Below are 20827 nucleotides of genomic sequence, written 5' to 3' on the forward strand. Positions count from 1 at the left end.
ACTTCTCTTCCCTCAGTAATCCCTATCACAACTGATAGCTTTTGGAAATTAATGATTGTATTTGACTTCCTTTTAATCAGAGTAGACCCACTGAAATAAACTGACCTGTGAGTCATGGCCATTAAATTCAGCATGTCTACTCTGAGTAAAAGTTTGTGAATGCAGCCCAATGCCACTGATATCAGAAAAACAAAATGCACACACTCACAGTCTCTCCACGTATTACTACGGTTCCTTTCTCTTGCTGTTGAGGAACAGTTCCCTGGGGACCTGGAGGGCCCATGGCACCCCGTTCACCCTAGAGTTGCATGCAAGAAGGATTAAAATAAAATTAGCTACAAGAGGAATACTTATAAAACAATTTTCTAAGTATTAAGACTTTGATTCTCTTCAAAAAAATTGTTTTGTTTTAAAGTTCATTATTATCAAACAAATTTGAAGGTACTAAAAATTCAAAGGTAAAATTCAGTTTATTCAATCCTATCATTTCAGGAGATAATACAACATAAATGATCCAAAAGAAATTTGTTCTTAGTGATAACGAGTCCTTCAAAAATGAGAGATAAATAGCATCGGTTCTTAGAAAGAAAAACCTTCTATTATTTTTCCTTGCCTTTCTATAGAAGCCTACCAGTTCCCCTGAAAAAGCACACTAAATAAAAGAAACTCCATTTAATACTGGCTTGTGATTCCCCCTCCCCCAAGTAAAAAAAAAAAAAAAGGATCGACACTTTTACATTCTCAAAATAAAAATCTGGACAAACCATAGATTCCAACAATATCTGTTCAGCACAGTTCTGGTAATGCTAAATCCCCAAATCTAGGGATTGATTTTCAGGGAAGTATTTCTTAAATATTCCTACTAGTCAACGAGATAATATTGGGAGGGGAGGGGTTTCTGAATTACTAGGTTGAAAACAAGTAAATGTATGTCTTAGAGTGATTCCAAGCATTTGAAACCACACACTGTTCATCTGGAAGAGGAGGCCAAGCACAAAGAGATTAGTTTGTGCTACATGGCTGCTTGGTTGGGTCTGATGCTCCTATCAAGGTGATGCACACAGATGTGATGCTGTGAAAAACAACAAAATATAAACTCATTGCATTTTATCTACCTGCTTACCAGCAGCGGCCAGGTGAACAGGGGTTGGGGGGTTGTCACTGCAGCTTACCCAAACAGCACATGAGGGTTGTGTGGAGCCACTCCTGGAGCCAACCTAGTGCTCACACCTGCAACTCCACCCCACTGGTTATTACTGCAGGTTACCTTTTTAAAAGAATTTCTCTAAGTATTTCTAAGTATTTCCAAAATATAATGACATACAATTATCCACAATTCTATTCACCAGCTCTCCATGGGCAAGTGCCCTAGCTTTCTTGGGAGGACTCCCAGTAGCCTCTGAAAGATGCTTTTGGCATTGTAGTTTAGAGAAGTCCTCCCCCAGTGCTGTGATCCAGTGCTGCCACTGGGTGCAGCCATTTATGGGCTTTGGCACAGCGGTGGAGTGAGCAACAACATGAGAATGGGTCTTTTCTGCAGTGGCTCCCTGTTTGCAGAATGCTTTCCTCAGGAAGGCTAAAGATATGTAACAAAGGTGCCAGGAAAAAACTGCGAGAGGGAGTATTGTTTTTTATTGTTATTATTTTTGTCTTTTATATTGTAAACCACCCTGTTTGGACTTGTAGTTTTTGGTATCTTCTTGGTGGTCAGTAGGATTGCATACCATTCTGAGTAGCACATTTCCTCTTGCTCAGTGACCAGGACCTTCACTTTCCCCTTGGACTTGATAATAACATCTTTCAAAACCTCCTATTGCCCACAAAGACCACTGTGGAAAATGCTGTGTCCGCCTCCCAGGGTTTCAGCCAGTGTTCTGCAGGCGACAATGCCCATTACCATTAATAATGCCACAAACTGGGAGGCATCCAATGTGGCATCTGCCATGACAGCCGCTGCCCTAGAAATCTTAAAGAGGCTCTTTCATATGTACATGAGATGCTGTTGGGGATTTGTGAATAACAAGCCTGAAGATGAAATGTATACAAGAGGCCACAAGCAACATGAATGGTTTGTCAGAAGGCAGGAACAAACTGGTTTGGGAGCCCAGCCTACTCTTGAAGCGGAGTGGGGAGCCAAGCCTTACCCTGCCTCATCCACTAGGTGGAGCCACAGCCTAATCCAATGACCAACACAGGCAATGGGAAATCACTGAGCTTACCCCATAAATACAGCTTTGTGTGGGTGCTTTTTTCTCTAAAAAATGTTTAGCAGTACTCTCATTTCCCTACTCATATTGAAATACTGCCCCTCAATGAGGCCAAACTTAGATTCACAAAATGTTTAGGGGTATGTGTACCCCTGAGTTCCCCCAGAAAAAAAGCACTGTGCACGAATGCACATCCACTTTAAAAGATGCTTTTATTCAAGTGGGCATCCTAACATACTGTAGCAAAGGATTATAGAGGTACATAGAATATTTGCTTATGACTTTCAAAAGAACAAACTTACCTTATCACCCTTTGGTCCTTCGAAGCTTAAACCCATATGACCCTGAGGACACAAGGAAGAGGCATTTTATAACAAAATAAGTTAATCAAAGCAACTATATAAAAGTGCTCCCTCACATACATGTAAACACACTAGAATGCAAAGACCCAGTGCAGGAGATGGGATTTGAATCAAAGACCTCAGATGGCAACAGAGTCTACAACCTGCCAAGGGAGATTGCTCCATTGTCAAACAGCTCTTACTGTCAAAAGGTTTTTCCTGATGCTTAGTCAGAATCTCCTTTCTTCTAACTTGAAGCCATTGGTTCAAGTCCTACGCTCCTTAGTAAAGGGACCCTTGACCGTTAGGTCCAGTCATGGACGACTCTGGGGTTGCGGTGCTCATCTCGCTTTACTGGCCGAGGGAGCCGGCGTACAGCTTCCGGGTCATGTGGCCAGCATGACTAAGCCACTTCTGGCAAACCAGAGCAGTGCTCGGAAAAGCCATTTACCTTCCCGCCGGAGCGGTACCTATTTATCTACTTGCATTTCATGTTTTCGAACTGCTAAGTTGGCAGAAGGGGACCGAACATTGGGCGCTCACCCCATCGCGGGGATTCAAACTGCCGACCTTCTGATCAGCAAGCCCATGGCTCAGTGATTTAACCCACAGCACCACCCGCGTCCCTACCCTCCTTTGTAAGTAAGCTAATTTTCCACTTTACACAACAAATTCACTTTTGGTTTACATCTGTGTCTGTGTAGAGCTTTTCCAGGTCTCATTGTCAAATTATACCTAGAACTGAGTGTCAGATTGCATGTGAGAATTGCAGGCTTGCATGCAAACTGCACACTTCGCAACAATGCATATTGCTATGACACAGTGTCATTGTGCTAACTACAGTCACCATGGCAACCGTACACCAGCAGTTGATACTACAAGATACCACAAGAAAACAGCCATTATTACTAAGCTTTCGATTTTATTATTATTTATTAGATTTCTTAGCCATTCTTCAACTCAAGGGCAGGTTACAGCAAGGTATAATTGGAATGTTAAAATGAGTTAACACAGTTTTTACAATTTAAAAATAGAGTGAGTCCTAAAAATATATAGCCATATTTAAGGCCATGGGTAAGAGGTGCATCTTCAACATATTATGAACACTATACAACACATTCAGCAGTTATTCCCATATTATTTGTAAAGTGATTATTTCTAGAAGTGAATAACATGGAAATGACCACTGAACTCGCACTATTTTCCACTACAGTTCTGGCTCTTACATCCTGTGAAAGCTCAAATATAATGCAGAAATGAACAGTTAGGAGAAAGTCATGAAAACAGAATAAATTCTCATGTGAATGCAGCTGTTGTCTCTGCAGCCTTACATAATTAGACTGGACTTGTAAGCCCTGCCTCCAGAGAGGAGCTGGCTGATATTTACAAACCCTTTGCCTTATTTTGCAGATTTTGGCCCCTGTAAGACAGGGGGAGAGCAGTAGATGCCTCCTCTGAATCAGAGAAGGGTGATATGGCTGTGTCATGCAGCCAGGAAGGTCATGAAGAAGGCCATAGAAGTTATTCCCTTAAGTACAGCGATGAAGCAGCCTCCTCCTCTGAGCTCTTTGGTGCACAGGGAACAGTCACCAGCCATACATCATGACAATACATAGTATGTGCATTTTTACAATCAGCAAATTTGCTTTTGAAATTTCCCTCTCATTGCAAAATTAATGAATGTTAGAATGATGTCAGAATGAAGCTAAGTGGTTTTAGCAGCAATGTTATAAAGGTGTATGTAAAAATGGATTGTTAACAGGTGAAAATCCAAAGTTATAATATATTAAGTTAAAGGATTAAGACAAAAACAAAGAGGGAAAGGAATTGCTGAATTAACTAACAGAACTGGAATACAAAAAAGGGAGGTGTGAGGAGGTCAGGGAAGAAAGGAAATGAAATGTAAGGCATGGAAAGATTGATGTGTTTTTAAAGTGTTTTTTATCTTTTTCTGTATTTTGTATTTTTTTCTTTTCTATTTCTTTTTTTCTTTTTATTTATGTAATCTTTTCTTTGAAACCTTAATAAATATCATTTTTAAAAAATTGAAATTTCCCTCTCATAAACCTTTAAAATGCCAAGACTACTTGGTTGTTATATTTTTGATTCTCAAGATCTGACTGCATTCCTACACAGTACTCAAGCAGAAACTTTAAGAAACTTTTAGAAACATGTCTGCCTTTGAAAACAAAGGCAAACTTCAGTTGTTCAAGTAATGCTATTTTAGAAACTCAAAGAAATGAGAAACTCAATGATTTGTTACTCCCACCCTCTGGACATATAGATCAGCATACAAATGCACACACACTTACTGAAGGAAATCCACTCCCCCAAAGCACCATTGACTGTGAATGGTCTTACCTTCTCACCTGGGGGGCCTGGGGGCCCTGGAGAACCCTGAAAAAGATTGTTTTATTAATACTGATTTCCTTGTTTCAGCCTTGTCAAATCTTTAACAAAGGATAATTTTATAAATGGAATCTTTATTTAATACTGTTTCTATCAGTGAATTAAGTCATTGAATTGTTTTATCTTGAAAACAGCTTTCAAGGAGCAGAAGTGACTAAGTCAATTCTGTACTAGAAACGCATTGCTTAGATTAATCCTTAAGTCAAAGCCCACAGAAGAACCGGCTCTCTCTAAGTAGAGGATGAATTTACACCCTACTTCCTGTTCCCAGTGGCTTTTGGCTGAACCATCAAACTCAGGAGGTGGCTCACCATGTCTATAACAGTAGTTTTTATATTTATGGTACCCACAGGTTGCTTCAAAAAAATCACAAAGTGAGTGTAGAACTAGCTCTTGAACAAAGGAGAAAAGAGCAGCTCTATACTGTATGTAGTCAGGCCAAATTGAAAGGCATTCTGTCTTACATCCTTCTGATTGCCACTCATTCTAATTATTGATTTAGGTAAAGTAGAACCCTTTGGGTGAAGTTGTGGTGCATCAGCTGGAAGTGCTATCACTGGCATGTTCAATACACTGCACTACAAATATTTGCCTCAGTTCAGGCATTCAGTACGCATGCCTAACACATGGAGGCAGGGGAGAGGGGGGTTCTGCCCCTGTCTCCATACATTCTGTGCAAGATGCAAAAGGGCACTGGTCCCTCTCCATGTGTTCAGGATATGCATATACTGCACACCTGAATAGTCTATAGAAATATGTATGGATAAGTAAGTTAAACCTAGGTTTCTTTGAAGTTAAACAACTTAGTCTTAACTTGTCCCAGTGATTTCAATGGAACTTAAATTCAACTATCTCAGGCTGCAACCAACCCCCAGACTCTTGAAGTACACAAAGTTTTCCCTGTGAGGAAAACTTCTTGAAAAACACAGTAAATAAAAATATTTTATTCAGGGTGGATAGAGTTAATATTTAAAGTTGTAATCTTGCCTGTCAATTACGTATTTTTTCACTAGTATTATGCTACCTGTGTGCAAGGTGCTTTGCAATACACTATCATCTGATGGCCACTCACTGCAGGGCTGATATTTGAGGTCCCTTGGACTCCACCCTTGATCCTTGCCACCCTTGATCCTTGTGGGGAATTCCCCATGGCCTGGGGATCTAGGGATGGATTCCCACCCAAATGCCCATTAAAATGGCCCAGTCGGTGCCCTTATCACCAGAGCAACAATCCATAAAAGGGCCATTTGTGCTGTGGAACTTTGCAGCACAGTAGGCTCCAGAAGCAAAAACCCTCCTGCCCCTCCTTCTCCTTAGGATGCTTTTAACTCAGCTTAATCCTTATCACATTGCTAATATTATTTTCCTTTTCAGATCCAGCATTAACGTTGCTTTTCTTCCTGTTAAATGTTTGGAAAAAGTCAGAAGTCCAAGGCAGTATAAGTTCCTCAACTACGTTTACTCAACATTGTCAGTGACAACAGCTCACTTGTAGGGGAAAAAAACCAAACTCATAGGGCTACACAATAATAAAAGCCCCAGCATGAACTGACCATTGACAGTTGGAAGTGCATGCGCTTACTTGCCATTAGAACGTTCATCTACCAACGCTTATACGATTGGTTAGAACGCGCCTTGTAACATAAAATGTGTTAAACCCAATACATAACACTTCCCTAGGTCATTTCCCAGCTTAACAATTTGTTTTCTCCTACTTCCTGACTTTGCTAGGTGTTATGTACTGAAGTTCTCACCCTGGGCCAGCAGGGGGATACTGTAGATAGTTTTCACTCAGGTCCACATATGCAAATAAGGGATCGAAAGTGACGTTCAGTGATTGGATATTTACAGAAAATGGTTACTGTTGCGTTCTAGTGGAGCTCTATATAAGCAGGCTGGCTGAACCCTTCAGTTCAGTTCAGTTCTGGCCTGTGAATAAACAAGAGCTGTTTGAAGAATCGCTGTGTCGTCTGATATGTTCACCCGCAACTTAACACTATGGTTGCTAATGGTTGCTTGCTATATTCAAAGCCGAGAAGGAACTTGTAGATGATTTGTGGACAAATTGGCCAGTCTGGAGCTTTTGCCTCCCCCATAGCAAAACATCACAACTTTGTGGGGTAAGGCATTAGTTGGAATCCTAGTCTTTGAGTGTCGGGTGAAGTGATGCATCAACCAGTATGGAATCAGCAGTATTTCCAGGATGCCCCTATCCAGAAGCCAACATGGGGCAGATGGGTCATAGGGCTTCCAGTGGCAGCCTTAGGACAGCCACCTCAGTTGATTGACATCTTGGGGAGGCCATAATTCTTGGCATGACCCTGAAGTGGTTGCAGCGTTCCGCTGGGAGGCTGGAATGGATATACATCCAATGCGAGGTGAGCCAAAGTTCCACCTACACCTATAATCAATAAAGTTGTGGCCATTTTAATTCCAGATCGTTGTCTACCTATGTTTGTTTGTCACTTCACCTCAGAATTAGAGCGGGGTGAGGTTCTGCGACTGGGACCACAATGAGGTAAAGCAGGGATGGAATCCACCTTGTGCTGAAGGCTAATCTAAGAGGAGAGCTCAGATCCGAGGCAAGAAAAGATATTACCGTATTTTACGCTCTATAAGATGCACCAGACCACAAGACGCACCTAGTTTTTGGAGGAGGAAAACAAGAAAAAAAATATTCTGAATCTCAGAAGCCAGAACAGCAAGAGGGATCGCTGCGCAGTGAAAGCAGCAATCCCTCTTGCTGTTCTGGCTTCTGGGATAGCCGCGCAGCCTGCATTCGCTCCATAAGATGCCCACACATTTCCCCTTACTTTTCATGAGGGAAAAAGTGAGTCTTATAGAGCAAAAAATACGGTAATTAAGCCTCTCTGGGAGTTGAATAGAATAAAATTAACTGAATGAAATAAATTGGCTATTTACAAAGTCACATACCACCTTTCTCCCTGAAGAAAAGGGAAATGATTCTACTTGGGAATGAACAACCATGGTTCTGAGATATGTTAAAAGGACAGGAACACTCAGCAGAATTCCTAAATTTGTATAATCTTTTATCCCCCTCCCTCTATTTTGGGTGTAAGAAAGGAAGGAGAAGCCTGGCTGTGGAAGTAGACATCTGCCTTTAGTATGTCAGATCTCATTCCAAATTTGCATTCAGTTAAGTAGCTCTTTCAGATACCGGTATATTGTGTTAGCAATTCTAATACAGTGGTACCTTGGGTTACATACGCTTCAGGTTACATACGCTTCAGGTTACAGACTCCGCTAATCCAGAAATAGTGCTTCAGGTTAAGAACTTTGCTTCAGGATGAGAACAGAAATCCTGCTGTGGCAGCGCGGCGGCAGCAGGAGACCCCATTAGCTAAAGTGGTGCTTCAGGTTAAGAACAGTTTCAGGTTAAGTACGGACCTCGGGAACGAATTAAGGACTTAACCCGAGGTACCACTGTGCCATCATTATACTTTTCACCTACCCCCCAAAAAACAATCCTACATGGCCAAGATCTTTACATTCCTTCTAGGGCTTATCCATTCCAAAAAAAGCATGCTGATTGCTTTCTTTTGCACATGTTTCATTATCAATTCATCTTTCCTAAACATTAATGTGCAAAACTAGGTGCAGGGAATTCCACAGGATCTTCTAATCCTTCAAGCTTTCTTCCAGATTCTCACATCACATGTCTAACTGCAGGATGTACAAAAATATTTTTTTATTATTATTATACCCCACATTTCTTCCCTTACGGGGTTCAAGGTGACATGCACAGACACCTATGGTGGTCTCCCACTCAAGCACAGACCTTACCCTGACTCATTTTTAATTGGTGTTCCTATTGAAAAAATATTTTTTATTTTGCAGAACAGTAAGTAAACATGTGTTTTTCACTTCTGCAATACCTTTCTTGAGCTAACCAACTTTTAGTTCTAACCCTCTAGCCATGCTGTCTCCTTTCTCTTCCTTTCTCCTACTTTTGCATATCTGTTATACATGTTATATATTATGTTTGAGTTATAAACAGCAGTACATGGAATCATAGAGTTGGAACGTATCCCAAGGGTAATCTAGTCCAGCCCCTCCAATGCAGGAATCTCAACTCAGGAATCTATAGAAGATGGCTTAAAAATTTCCAAGGATGGAGAGTGCGCCACTTCTCGAGGAAGTATCAGAAGCAAAGAATGAAGGCAGTGGCCTTATGTTTCCCCAAAGCATCTACGAATAAAGAACTATAAGCTGACACTTACAGGTTTTCCAGAAGGTCCAGGTGGTCCAACAGGGCCCGCAATACCTGGTGAACCAGGTGTTCCCTGTATATGACAAAAACCATTAAACACAGTATCTTTCCCATTTATCTGTCATTCTGTTGTCTTGTAAAGGTAAAGGGTAAAGGGACGCCTGACCATTAGGTCCAGTCGTGGCCGACTCTGGGGTTGCGGCGCTCATCTCGCTTTATTGGCCGAGGGAGCCAGCGTACAGCTTCGGGTCATGTGGCCAGCATGACTAAGCTGCTTTTGACGAACCAGAGCAGTGCACGGAAACACCGTTTACCTTCCCGCCGGAGCGGTACCTATTTATCTACTTGCACTTTGATGTGCTTTCAAACTGCTAGGTTGGCAGGAGCTGGAACTGAGCAATGGGAGCTCACCCCGTCGCAGGGATTCGAACCACCAACCTTCTGATCAGCAAGTGCTAGGCTCTGTGGTTTAACCCACAGCGCCACCTGCATCCCTTCTGTTGTCTTGTACCCTAGTACGATTCAGGGCAAACTACAGAGGTAACAACTTTTTTGCATTGAAAAGCAGCTGAGGTGATTTGGAGTATGACTGTGGTTCTCAATGAGGGTTTATTTATCCTTTCCTCCAGCATTGTTTCCCTGGCTTAACACCCCACCCCACCCCCAATTATGGGGACAGGAGGTGGGAAGAAGTCTATATTGTAGCTACATTTTCCAGTTTGCAGCTGGCACAAGCATCAGGGACAATTTCCATCAGGGAAGCAGTTGGCAGAAGACTGCCACTACCAGAACCATGGCATCAATCTAAGTTTATTGGGTCGTATCCAACTAAGTTATTTATACTTGGAGCAAACACATTGAAATCAATGGACTCAAATCAGTCAGAACTAGCTTTAGCCCTGCCAGGTTATTTCAGGGAAGCAGCAAGGGCAAAAGGGTTGTTAAACCAAGGAAGAGCTTTCGTATAAAAGAACAGTCTAGAACCGCAGCATGACTTAGTTGGACACAGTGCCACCTATAGCTGAAGCAACGGTATAAGTTAATTCTATATCACAAGTCCATTGATTTCAATAGGTCAACTCTGAATCTTGATTTCAATGAGTCAACCCATTTATTACATTTCTGCTCCTTCCTTCCTTCGGAGCTTACGAAACAAAATATACAAATGAAAACACTGTGTAAAATAATACCAGAAAAATAATTAAATAATTAAAACACAGAATTCACAGTGCTGCAAACAATAAATTACAGGCATCCACCCCTCAGCATGGCTGTTTTAAGGACAAAAACAATGTCATGAGGTGTGTGGTCAGATCACCCACGCCATGTTTTAAGACACTGAATCTAGGACAGAACTGCACATTGGAGATAGGAGCAGACTTTGATGTCAATGGCTCACAGATATTTCATGGATCAATATAAATTTCTTATGAATACATAAGAAAATGAGAAAGGGGCCCTGCTCTACACAGCTTGGATCCAGGTAACTAACCGACTGCCTACTCCAACATAAGCCTGTCGCCTCAGGAGGTTTTCTATCAGGCTGCCCTGCCATCTGAGGTGAGAAATGGGGAGGAGAAGGACCTTCTCGATTGTGGGATCCAGTGCTTTTTTTCTGGGGGAATGCTGCAGAAGAAGAAGAAGAAGAAGAAGAAGAAGAAGAGGAGTAGTAGTAGTAGTTTGGATTTGATATCCCGCCTTTCACTTCCTTTATGAAGTCTCAAAGCGGCTAACATTCTCCTTTCCCTTCCTCCCCCACAACAAACACTCTGTGAGGTGAGTGGGGCTAAGAGACTTCACAGAAGTGTGACTGGCCCAAGGTCACCCAGCAGCTGCATGTGGAGAAGCAGAGATGCGAACCCGGTTCCCCAGATTACGAGACTACCGCTCTTAATCACTACACCACACTGGCTCCAGTACGCAGTATGCACAACCCTAAACATTTTGTGGATCTAAGTTTGGCCTCATTGAGGGCCAGTATTTCAATACGAGTAGGAAAGTGAGAGTACCCCTAACCATTTTTTTTAAAGAAAAAAGCACTGGTGGGATCCCACATGTTCTCTCGTTAGGGAGGCTCATCTGGCACACACAGAGTGACTCAGGTCCAGCCCAAGTCATTTTGGTACCTGAGGCAGACCCCCAAATGGCACCTCTCTCCCTACCAGTGAATGGGGGTGGGGAGGCAAGAGCTACATTAGGAACAAGGCGGGGAAGAAAGACAGACATTGGGTGGGATCTACTGCCCCAGGGGACCCTGCCGCCTGAAGCAGCTGACTCACTTGACCTCATGGGTTGACTGGCTCTGCCGGTTAATATACGCCTGCTCTGCCTTGGAATATGGGTCCCTAGTTCTAAGTAAGTGGAAGCTGCACCCTTCTCTTTCTCCCCAAACACCCATTGCAAAACACAATAAGCATGAGAAAGGCTCCCTCACTGCATGCTTCAGTAAGTCCCCCCCCCCCCCCGGGACAACTGCAGATGAGCACAGCATCTGGGTGCTTTGCAACAAAATACCTTTTCCTGCGGGGTGGGGGGAAAGATGCAGAATACAGGAGAAGGGAGAACAGCACAGACCCTGCAAATATTCTAAAGGAGAAACTAAGACAGCCTCAAGGAAGCAATGACGAGCCATCACCTCCTGCAGAGGGAAGCAGCCCTCCTACCTCCCACAGTGCTAACTGTCCCAAGACACAACTTCCCTTCCCCTGGGACCCAGGCAAAGACCAACACAGAAACTCCAACAAAATCGCCCCTCTTCCTGCCTGGGAAGAAGGGGTGAGTGAAGACTGACACCAGGAACAAAGGGTGAACAAAGACCTGCATCAGGATCTGCTGCCTGGTGGATGTTGAGTCTGCCTCCTGGATGGGGCAGCCCTGCCACGGCCCACAAGGGATTCCATGTGGCTTTTTACACAGTGTGCACACATATGCACTGAAACTGCTTCTCCAAACGTCTGCAATATAGGCTTCCCTTTTAACCCTCCCTCCACCTCAGCCATCAGAATGAAGGTAAATTTTATTGGGTTTATAATGAGCCTTACCGGTAATCCAGGGTGACCAGGAAAGCCTTTTTCACCTTTTAGCACACCGTCAGGTATCAGTCCAATAACTTCTCCTGGGTCTCCCTACATGACATGAATTAGAAAAAGAGATTCTATAGCTCTGCATGGATACTGTAAGTGCTGGTCACCTCCTTTACTTGCTAGTAAATAAATGACAGGTCATGTCTCTTCAATTTTGTATCAAATAATACAGGACTGTACAGATGATTCACACCTTGTGTGCTTGGCAGCCCATCAACTGACATAACACAACTTGAATGCATGCAAGGTGAGGAGGAGCTCACATGCTCTAGCTGTCTGCCTTGCTTACTGGGTTCTGGGAAGGGCCATCCAAGATCTCACATGATGTCGTTAAAACTGGGAATATCTGTCTCTCTCCATGACTCACAAAAAGGACTATATGGGAATCTAAAGCATACAGTCATTTTAACTCATTATTTGTACTTGTATAAAAATGTTATATCACCACTATCTATTTAATTCCTTTCAAAAAAGAATGTGATCTATGCCTCATAACTATGTTTGTTTTTAAAAAAATTGGTAGGTCTAAACATTTACTTAACTTTGGATAACTGCCCATGCTCTGCTGAAATTCTCTGAATGCAAAACTGGCCAGCTATGTGGAGAAGGAGGAGGTTCCCCAATTGCTACAGACACTGCAAAATGTTTTAAATGCTTTGGGGGTATGTGGGGTGTTAGGGGAGGGGTAATACCTCTGTGTAGTAGACACCATGTTCCTTCTGGTGTACCTTGTCCACGTTTGGTTCCCATTCTGCACTCAGCTCTCACCTGTGGCTCCTAGAAGCTGACAGTATGAGACAGCAGCCACACCCCAGGAATGGCTTTGATTGGCCAGCTAAACCAGGTAAGGGTAGTTGATGGGTCTCAAACCCTTAGTGAATTAGGGCAGTGGCATAGCGTGGGGGGTGCAGGGGGGGCGGGCGCACCGGGCGCAACATCTGGGGGGCGCGCTCGCACTCGCAGCTCTCTGCCCCTACCTGGCTCACTCACTCTCTCTCAGTTAGGGGGCGCAAATTACTTGCCTTGCCCCGGGTGCTGACAACCCACGCTACGCCACTGAATTAGGGACTTCCCCTGCATGCGAATACAGGCTCCAGTGGATTGAGAAGGAGAGACCAATAGTGGGTCCAATGGTCAAAAAGGTGGTTTCTGCATGTGCTGTAGAGGGAAGTGAGGGGCAGATGGGGCTCATCCACCAGGGAAGGGAGTCCATCTAGGAGAAGACAGACTCTGGCCCTAAACCTCTGCTGCCTTGCGGGATATCTTTGGATTAGTAAACCCTACACAAATCTGGAGTGGAGTCCCTAAGGCAGTTGGATGGTGCCATGGGCTTAGCCAGGATTTTTTTTTGGGGGGGGGGGGGAGAACAAACGTGATTGGTCAGTTAAGTATTTCTATTGGTTTACTTGTTCTAGGGGGGCAGCTGCCCTCCCTTGGCTATGCCCGCGGATGGCACCTTGTATGCCTCCTTCTGGCAACCAAGCTGGTGCCAAATGTATTGCTCTGCTTTCTGTTGGATTACCTCAGTGAGGCCCAGGAGGTGTTCTTGTTGTCTGGGCAGCCCAGGACCTCCAGGCACCCTGTCCAGGCTTCTTCCCCAGGGAGGTCACTTTGGGGCTACTCATACAGTGGTACCTCGGGTTATATACGCTTCAGGTTACATATGGTTCAGCTTACAGACTCCGCTAACCACTGGTACCACTGGTACCTCGGGTTAAGTATTTAATTCGTTCAGGAGGTCTGTACTTAACCTGAAACTGTTCTTAACCTGAAGCATCACTTTAGCTAATGGGGCCTCCTGCTGCCCCCGCACCGCCGGAGCACGATTTCTGTTCTCATCCTGAAGCAAAGTTCTTAACCTGAAGCACTATTTCTGGGTTAGCGGAGTCTGTAACCTGAAGCGTATGTAACCTGAAGCGTATGTAACCCGAGGTACCACTATACAGCAGTTTGACTTCACCCCCATAGGTGCACTCCATTGTCTCTTGAGACAGACAGATGCCAACATCACATGCTTTACTTCAGAAAACTTGTGTGTGTGTTGCATAGCTGTCAATGTTTACCATTTTTTAAGGGAAATTCCCTTATCCTGAATAGGATTCCTCGCAAAAAATGGAAAAGTTGACAGCCATGGTGTCTTGGATCTTACTTATACAACTTCATGCTTATGCTCATAAAGCTCTCTGCTTAATTCCTCCTTCAGAGCCATGGAGCACTTTATGCAGCTGTTCATGTCCATGTACCCATCATAGTGTCATAGATATGTTGTTGGACTCGTTCCCATCTGCCCCAGACAGTGTTTCTAATGAACATGGCTGATGGGAGCTTAAGCCTAGAGGGCACCACGTTGGCTATCCTGGACAGACACTGAGGTTTCACTGGTGTGAGACATCAGAATGAAAGAGGGACACGTATCTCTAAACAAAGAGATCTCTTTAAACTTTTAGCCTTGCTTCAGAGAAGCAAACACTTCTATTCTCAGGCTGCTGCATGCAGTGGCTCTCAGCTTCTTTTTTAAAAAGTGCAAAGTCACTAATTCTTCTTTATCGAGTGGAGTGATCCACAATATATAACAATTGTCTTTGTGGTCATTAGCTATCTCCTAAATTAGAATTACTCATTTTACTGTCACAGTACAGCTTTATTAGGAACAACTAAGTTGACACAATTTATTTATCAAGTGTTTGAATTCTCTAAAACTCGTCTTCAGGCTGGGCATTAAGCAAATCCAAGGTGCAGCAGCCAAAGAGAGGAGAGAAAGTCTATTGCAAGAAGCAGGGGGTGTTATGAAGTCTTCATTATATTAAACTGTGACAAGTGCAAAACAAATTTCCAGTTGCACCAAGGGCTACTGGGATAAAGAAGTCAGAAAAAACATGATCTATTGCACTAGAAAGTCTAGATTGTGAATATTTTTCCAAATGGGTTGATCTGCTGCTTTTTTCATGCTTCTTTGGGCCAAAACACACATTGCAATATTCACATTTGCCTTTAAAAATAAAACAAAATGCTTAATGGGCTATTTTATTTTGAATGAAATCCAGGCTAGGCCCCAACCTAAAACATGCTTCCAATCTGAACTGAAACCCCACACCAGTTTCCTGCCTATCACTAATATTCTTTTTGTATTGTTTTGCGCACAAATCAGCTCCCCGCTTGCTGTAGACCTCCAAAGGAGCTGTAAGTAAATAGCAGCAAAATAAAATAAAAAATTCCTTCCAGTAGCACCTTAAAGACCAACTAAGTTAGTTCTTGGTATGAGCTTTCGTGTGCATGCACACTTCTTCAGATACACAGATGTGTATCTGAAGAAGTGTGCATGCACACGAAAGCTCATACCAAGAACTAACTTAGTTGGTCTTTAAGGTGCTACTGGAAGGAATTTTTTATTTTGACTATGGCAGACCAACACGGCTACCTATCTACTACTAGCAAAATAAAAGTTATAGCTTAAGCAGATGACCTGACTGCTGCAGCTTCTGGCCGTTCCTAATGCTGAGCACAGCTACTTTCACCTGTTGGATTTTTTCTGTACTGAAGTTATTTGCATATTTTGTTATTGTAAACAAAACAAATAATGTTTTTAATTGTCAGATATACCTTTATTCCTGGAGGTCCTGGAGGCCCCTAGAAAAGAAATATTATATTTTCTGAGAAATTAAGAAATCAAGAAGACATTTTAAGCATTGTCTTTAAAGCGTATATTTGAAATCAGATTAAAAGACTGAATTCTCAAGCTATACATTTTCTTACCTGTTTTTTCTTTTATAATGCTTACCCTTGTACTTTTTGTTTTATTTATTTATTTTTTAAATGCTTACTAGATTTCCGGGTAATCCAGGTAAACCTTGGGGACCAAGAGGACCTCTTTCACCCTAATGGGACAGAGAAAGTGACATCACTTCTTATCTGAATAAAACTTGTTTGAACAATATTTCAAGAAAATGTTTGTTTCAGCTGTTTCACCTTTGTTCCATTGCATCCTGGGATACCAGAAGGCCCTGGGGGGCCGTCTCCTCCAGGGATGCCCTGAGATTAGGAAAGAGGAGAGGGAAGATACACAAAAACTGCTAGATTAATTTTTGGTGTACATCACTGCTGAAATATTGATAGTTGCAAATTAAGTATCATACATACAGGAAGGCCAGGATTTCCTGGGTAGCCAGCTGGACCTGATGCACCCTGGAATTAATAAAATTATAATAAAGGTAATTAATCACTTTAAGAAAATGTACTCTGTATAGACTTGGGGCTATGTCAGGTGAATAGTTATAACAAAAAGAAAATTCAGTAGACATTTCTCTTAAAGATGCATGGGAGATACCTCCAGTTCTCAAAAATATGTCAAATTGATTAACTGGTTAGAACATAAAGAAGAAGAAAAATGTTTTGAGCAGCTGGGTTATGGGTAGGCACAGATTGTCACAGCACAACTGTTCTTCATGGGAGTATCACCAATATTACTCACGTGTGGGCTTTATTAGGATACAAAATGCTGTGATATATGTAAATGACAGATAAGAGGCTGGCTGGATCCTAAGTTTCTATGAACGGAATTCTGCTCACAGGATATTCTTATTTGTGGAAGTGGGGAGGGGTTGGCTTTCATTGATCCTCCTTTCTACTGCAGCCTTAAAATCTGTTCTAGGGGATTGGAGAGGCCTCTAGAAAAGTGCAGAAGTTTGTGGCAGCAGGGAATCAACAAAAAAATCACCTTCCATTGGTAGGAGCCTCAGTGGATCAATTTCTTCACTGAATGAAAGTAGCCCTTTTGCTTGTGGAAGAACAATTTGGAAATGGGACTGGAATATATGGAACTCAGTGTGAATAAAGAATGAGTAAGTAACTATGAATTGCTGTTTTAATATATGACTACAGTGAAGAGTGTGAATAAAGATGAAGGATTTATTGTTTCTCAATATTGGAAGCAAAGTTGTCATGTTGGACTGGAGGAAGACTATTGTTGACATTGATAAACAATAGGAGAACCTCTTTTAGACTTTTTGTGTGGAAGGAAAAATGAATGAACTTCAGGTGTCTGGATTTGAAAACTAGGAAAATATCACCTAGCAGGAGGAACAGCTGGATATCATCCTGGAGTGAATAATTTGGAAAAATGTAAATGTGGGTGGCTGTTTCACTGTCATTCTCAGATCAAAGCCTCATTGACAGCTCTGAGTGGACTAGGCAGCATGAAAATAGACTGGTCAAATTTTAGACTTGAGTTACTTGAGGCAAGATCTGCCCTTTTCTATACTCAGAAGTGTCATGTACATGCTGAAAATAAAATGTTTAATACTGACAAACCACTACAGTGCGTGCTCAGGTTGCAAACGTGATCCGTGCGGGAAGCACGTTTGCAACCCGCAGCGCCGCATCTGTGCACGTGCGGGTCGCAATTCGGCACTTCTGCACATGCGTCGAAACCCGGAAGTAACCCGTTTTGGTACTTCCAGGTTTGGTGTGGTGCGCAACCCGAAATTGCGCAACCCGAAGCATCTGTAACCCGAGGTATGACTGTATTTAAAACAGGTCAAAACAATTTCAAGCATACTCACTCTTGTTCCTTTTGTTCCTGGTAGTCCTGGTTCTCCAATATCACCCTATTTTAAAAGATGGGGAAAGAAGATGTTTTTCACTTCAGCATGGTCTGAAGAAAAACTATTCAGGTTAATTTTTTAGCTACAGAATGAATCTTACCTTCATTCCTGGGGGGCCGGGGGGACCTTCAGGTCCTTGTATTCCAGGAAATCCAACCAAACCTTGTAAACCTTGCAAACCTCTTTCACCCTGCGAAAAGCAAGAATATAGCCTATTTAGCAGAATGAAACCTAACAAAAATATTGGCAGGAGTTGGCGTTTTCCTCTTATTCATTTATTTGCATTCATATCCCACCTTTTCTCCAAAGTGGTGAACATGGTTCTGCCCCTCTTCATTTAATCTCCACAACAACCCTGTGAGGCAGGTTAGGCTGACAAGCAGTGACTGGCCCAAGGTTACCCAGGGAGCTTCATGGCTGAGTGGGGATTTGAATGCTAGTCTCCTAGGTCCAAGTCCAACACTCTACCACTCTACCACCCTGGCTATTATGCAATTAGCAGATGGGAAGCAGTTTTCATTGAGAGGAAGAAAGGGTTAACATTCTGAGGATTAAAGTCCTAGCCACCCAGTGGCTGCTATGTGCATATGTAAAAAGTTTTATGCTGCTGAAAATTATACTATTATCACTGCATCCCATACACTTGGGATCTCTCCATGCAGCTGGAAATTGATTCCTAAAACAGAAAGTTGTTTGATTTGATGATGCTGCATCACTGACACACAAACCACTATTAGAACTGAGCCCTTGGGTGGGTGTCTTTAATATCAGATGTGCAAAGTAATCATTGCAGAGAATTAACTGAATATGAAACAGTGGCTAGCAACTTAGAACCAATTCTATTTTCTAAAAACTACAGGGGATTGGATCCCGGGATCTTTCTTCTCTTCCACAAACAGAAGGGGGCAGGGAGACAAGCTCCACTTTCCCTTTACAACTCAGCACCACATCCAAAGATGGCCCTGTGGGTCCATTCCAACTCTTACAATTCTATGATTCTTTCCCACACTGTTGTTGTTGTTGTTGTTGTTGTTGTTGTTGTTGTTGTTGTCCCCTCAATCCTTCAAAGCAGATTGTTCAGATGTGCAGGGTTCTGTAAGGGGAATGCAGAAACTGCCTCCCTCCACTTCCAGAACGGAAGCATCTACTTAGGGATGTTTGCTCCCCACAATTCTGGTGTGGTCTATGACATGTCTGCATTAAATATTGGTTTTTAACTGCATTTTTATTTTTTAAATTTTCATATTGTATTTTACGGTATTGACAACTCCCAATTTAGGTGAGGCCAAATAATGTGCAATTGCACACAGTGCTGAACTCAGAAGTAGCCCCAAAATGTCACAAAAAAGGCAGAATGGGGCAGAATGGGCTTACATGTGCTCCGTCGATGTGTATGGGGGTTCAGAATGGAATCTCCATGCAAAATGAAGATTGCCTGTATTAAAATTTGAATATAATGGAATGCAAATTGTAGTACAATAAAATAAATAAAATAAGCAATAAAACTACAATTTTAAAAACTTCCGGCTTCAAACATAGTGCACTGCAATTGATGCAACAGTGTGGGAAACAAGCAAGATAAATTGAAGCTCTTAATACAGGATGGGAAATATGACCTAGTAGGCATTAATGAAACCTGGTGGCATGAGACTCATGATGGGGTGTAGAAACTCTTTAAAAGGACAAGACCAAAGGGGGGGGCGGATAGCATTATATGTAAAGGATGTGTATACTTGTGAAGACATCCATGACCTGGAGCATGGAAGGCAGATTGAGAATGTATGAGTAAATATTGCAGGAGAGGGAAACAACAGTGGCCTTACTGTGGGTGTCTGCTCCAAGCCAGACTGAGGAGTTAGACGGAAGCTTTCCTACAGCATATTACTAAACATTCAAAAATGGAAATGGGAGACTTCAACTTCCCCTATATCCGTTGGAACTCAAACTCTGCCAAGAATGTAAGGTCCAACAAATTCCTCCATGGCCTCGCTGACAATTTTCCACAAGGTGGAAGAAGCAACAAGGGGATCATCTACTTTGGACCTGGTCCTTGCCCTTAACAAGAAAAAAAAATTAAGTACTCTGGGTACTTACTTTTTGCCCTTTTACTCCACTACAGTCACATTTTCCACAGCCAGAACAAGCCTGTGGGTTAAAAAGAGAAAAATAATTAATTCTAGAATTCAAAATAAGCTGCAACCTATGGTAAAGAGCTGTCTAGAGGAAATAATTACATGTAATAAGAATAAAATTGGTAACCCAAAGTATAAAACATGAAGTAGTTTACTCCATTAGAAATATCTGTAGAACTATGGAACTGGTATTAGGACACGGTTTGCCAACGCAATGCCTGAGGGCATCAGTGCAGAGCCGTCTTTCCCATAGGGCTTAGTGGTGCATCGCGCCAGGGCACCGGCCTCTCAGGGGCGCCCCAGCAAGTGGGGGAGCTGCACAGCTTTGCCAGTGGCCTCCCCTTTCCCTTAACGCCCGCCAGCTGCGCCTCGCCAACCATAAGGTTGGCAGGTGTGCAGCTTCCCTCTCAAGCCTCTGTAGGGATCACCCCCCCCCCGAGAAGGCTTGAGAGGGAAGCTGCGCTCTCCTCCCGAGGAGGCTTAAGAGGGGCACAACTTCACTCCCAAGCCTCTGCGGGGATCGCTCTCCCGCAGTGGCATGGGGAAGAGTTGCGCCCCCCCCCCCGATGGCTGGCAGTGTGCAGCTACGGCCACCCCAACACTATCCGTGGTAATTTGGGGGCGCTGGGTGGATATTTACACCCCAGTGCGGCATCTGCTAAAGATGGCCCTGCATCCGTGTGCCCATCAGTGCCTCCAACGATGCTTACAAAAGGTCACAGGGAATATCCCCTCAAAAACCATAAGGCAGGGAGGTCCAACTTTTCATACCAAGTGGGTCACAAAAGTACCAACCTTGTTGGAGCAAGGCCAACATTTCCACA

The 20827-nt window shown here is 43.0% G+C and overlaps 1 protein-coding gene across 2 annotated transcripts in view; it reads right to left on the reverse strand.

Moving 5' to 3' along the window:
* The window catches only part of COL4A1 (collagen type IV alpha 1 chain), a 141782-nt gene that overhangs the window by 105246 nt on the left and 15709 nt on the right, over window positions 1-20827 (reverse strand). For both annotated transcript variants that reach the window (XM_083495039.1, XM_083495040.1), the window contains exons 2-13: window positions 19966-20016; window positions 17972-18061; window positions 17830-17874; window positions 16409-16453; window positions 16238-16300; window positions 16093-16146; window positions 15872-15898; window positions 12230-12313; window positions 9199-9261; window positions 4910-4945; window positions 2510-2551; window positions 209-298 (exon numbers count right to left, since the gene is read on the reverse strand). In XM_083495039.1, coding sequence (XP_083351165.1) covers window positions 209-298; window positions 2510-2551; window positions 4910-4945; window positions 9199-9261; window positions 12230-12313; window positions 15872-15898; window positions 16093-16146; window positions 16238-16300; window positions 16409-16453; window positions 17830-17874; window positions 17972-18061; window positions 19966-20016 — 690 coding nt within the window. The remainder of the gene's footprint in view (window positions 1-208; window positions 299-2509; window positions 2552-4909; window positions 4946-9198; window positions 9262-12229; window positions 12314-15871; window positions 15899-16092; window positions 16147-16237; window positions 16301-16408; window positions 16454-17829; window positions 17875-17971; window positions 18062-19965; window positions 20017-20827) is intronic.

This window comes from Podarcis liolepis, assembly GCF_965112155.1.
Source record: "Podarcis liolepis genome assembly, chromosome: 3".
In the NCBI taxonomy this organism is placed as follows: Eukaryota; Metazoa; Chordata; class Lepidosauria; order Squamata; family Lacertidae; genus Podarcis; species Podarcis liolepis.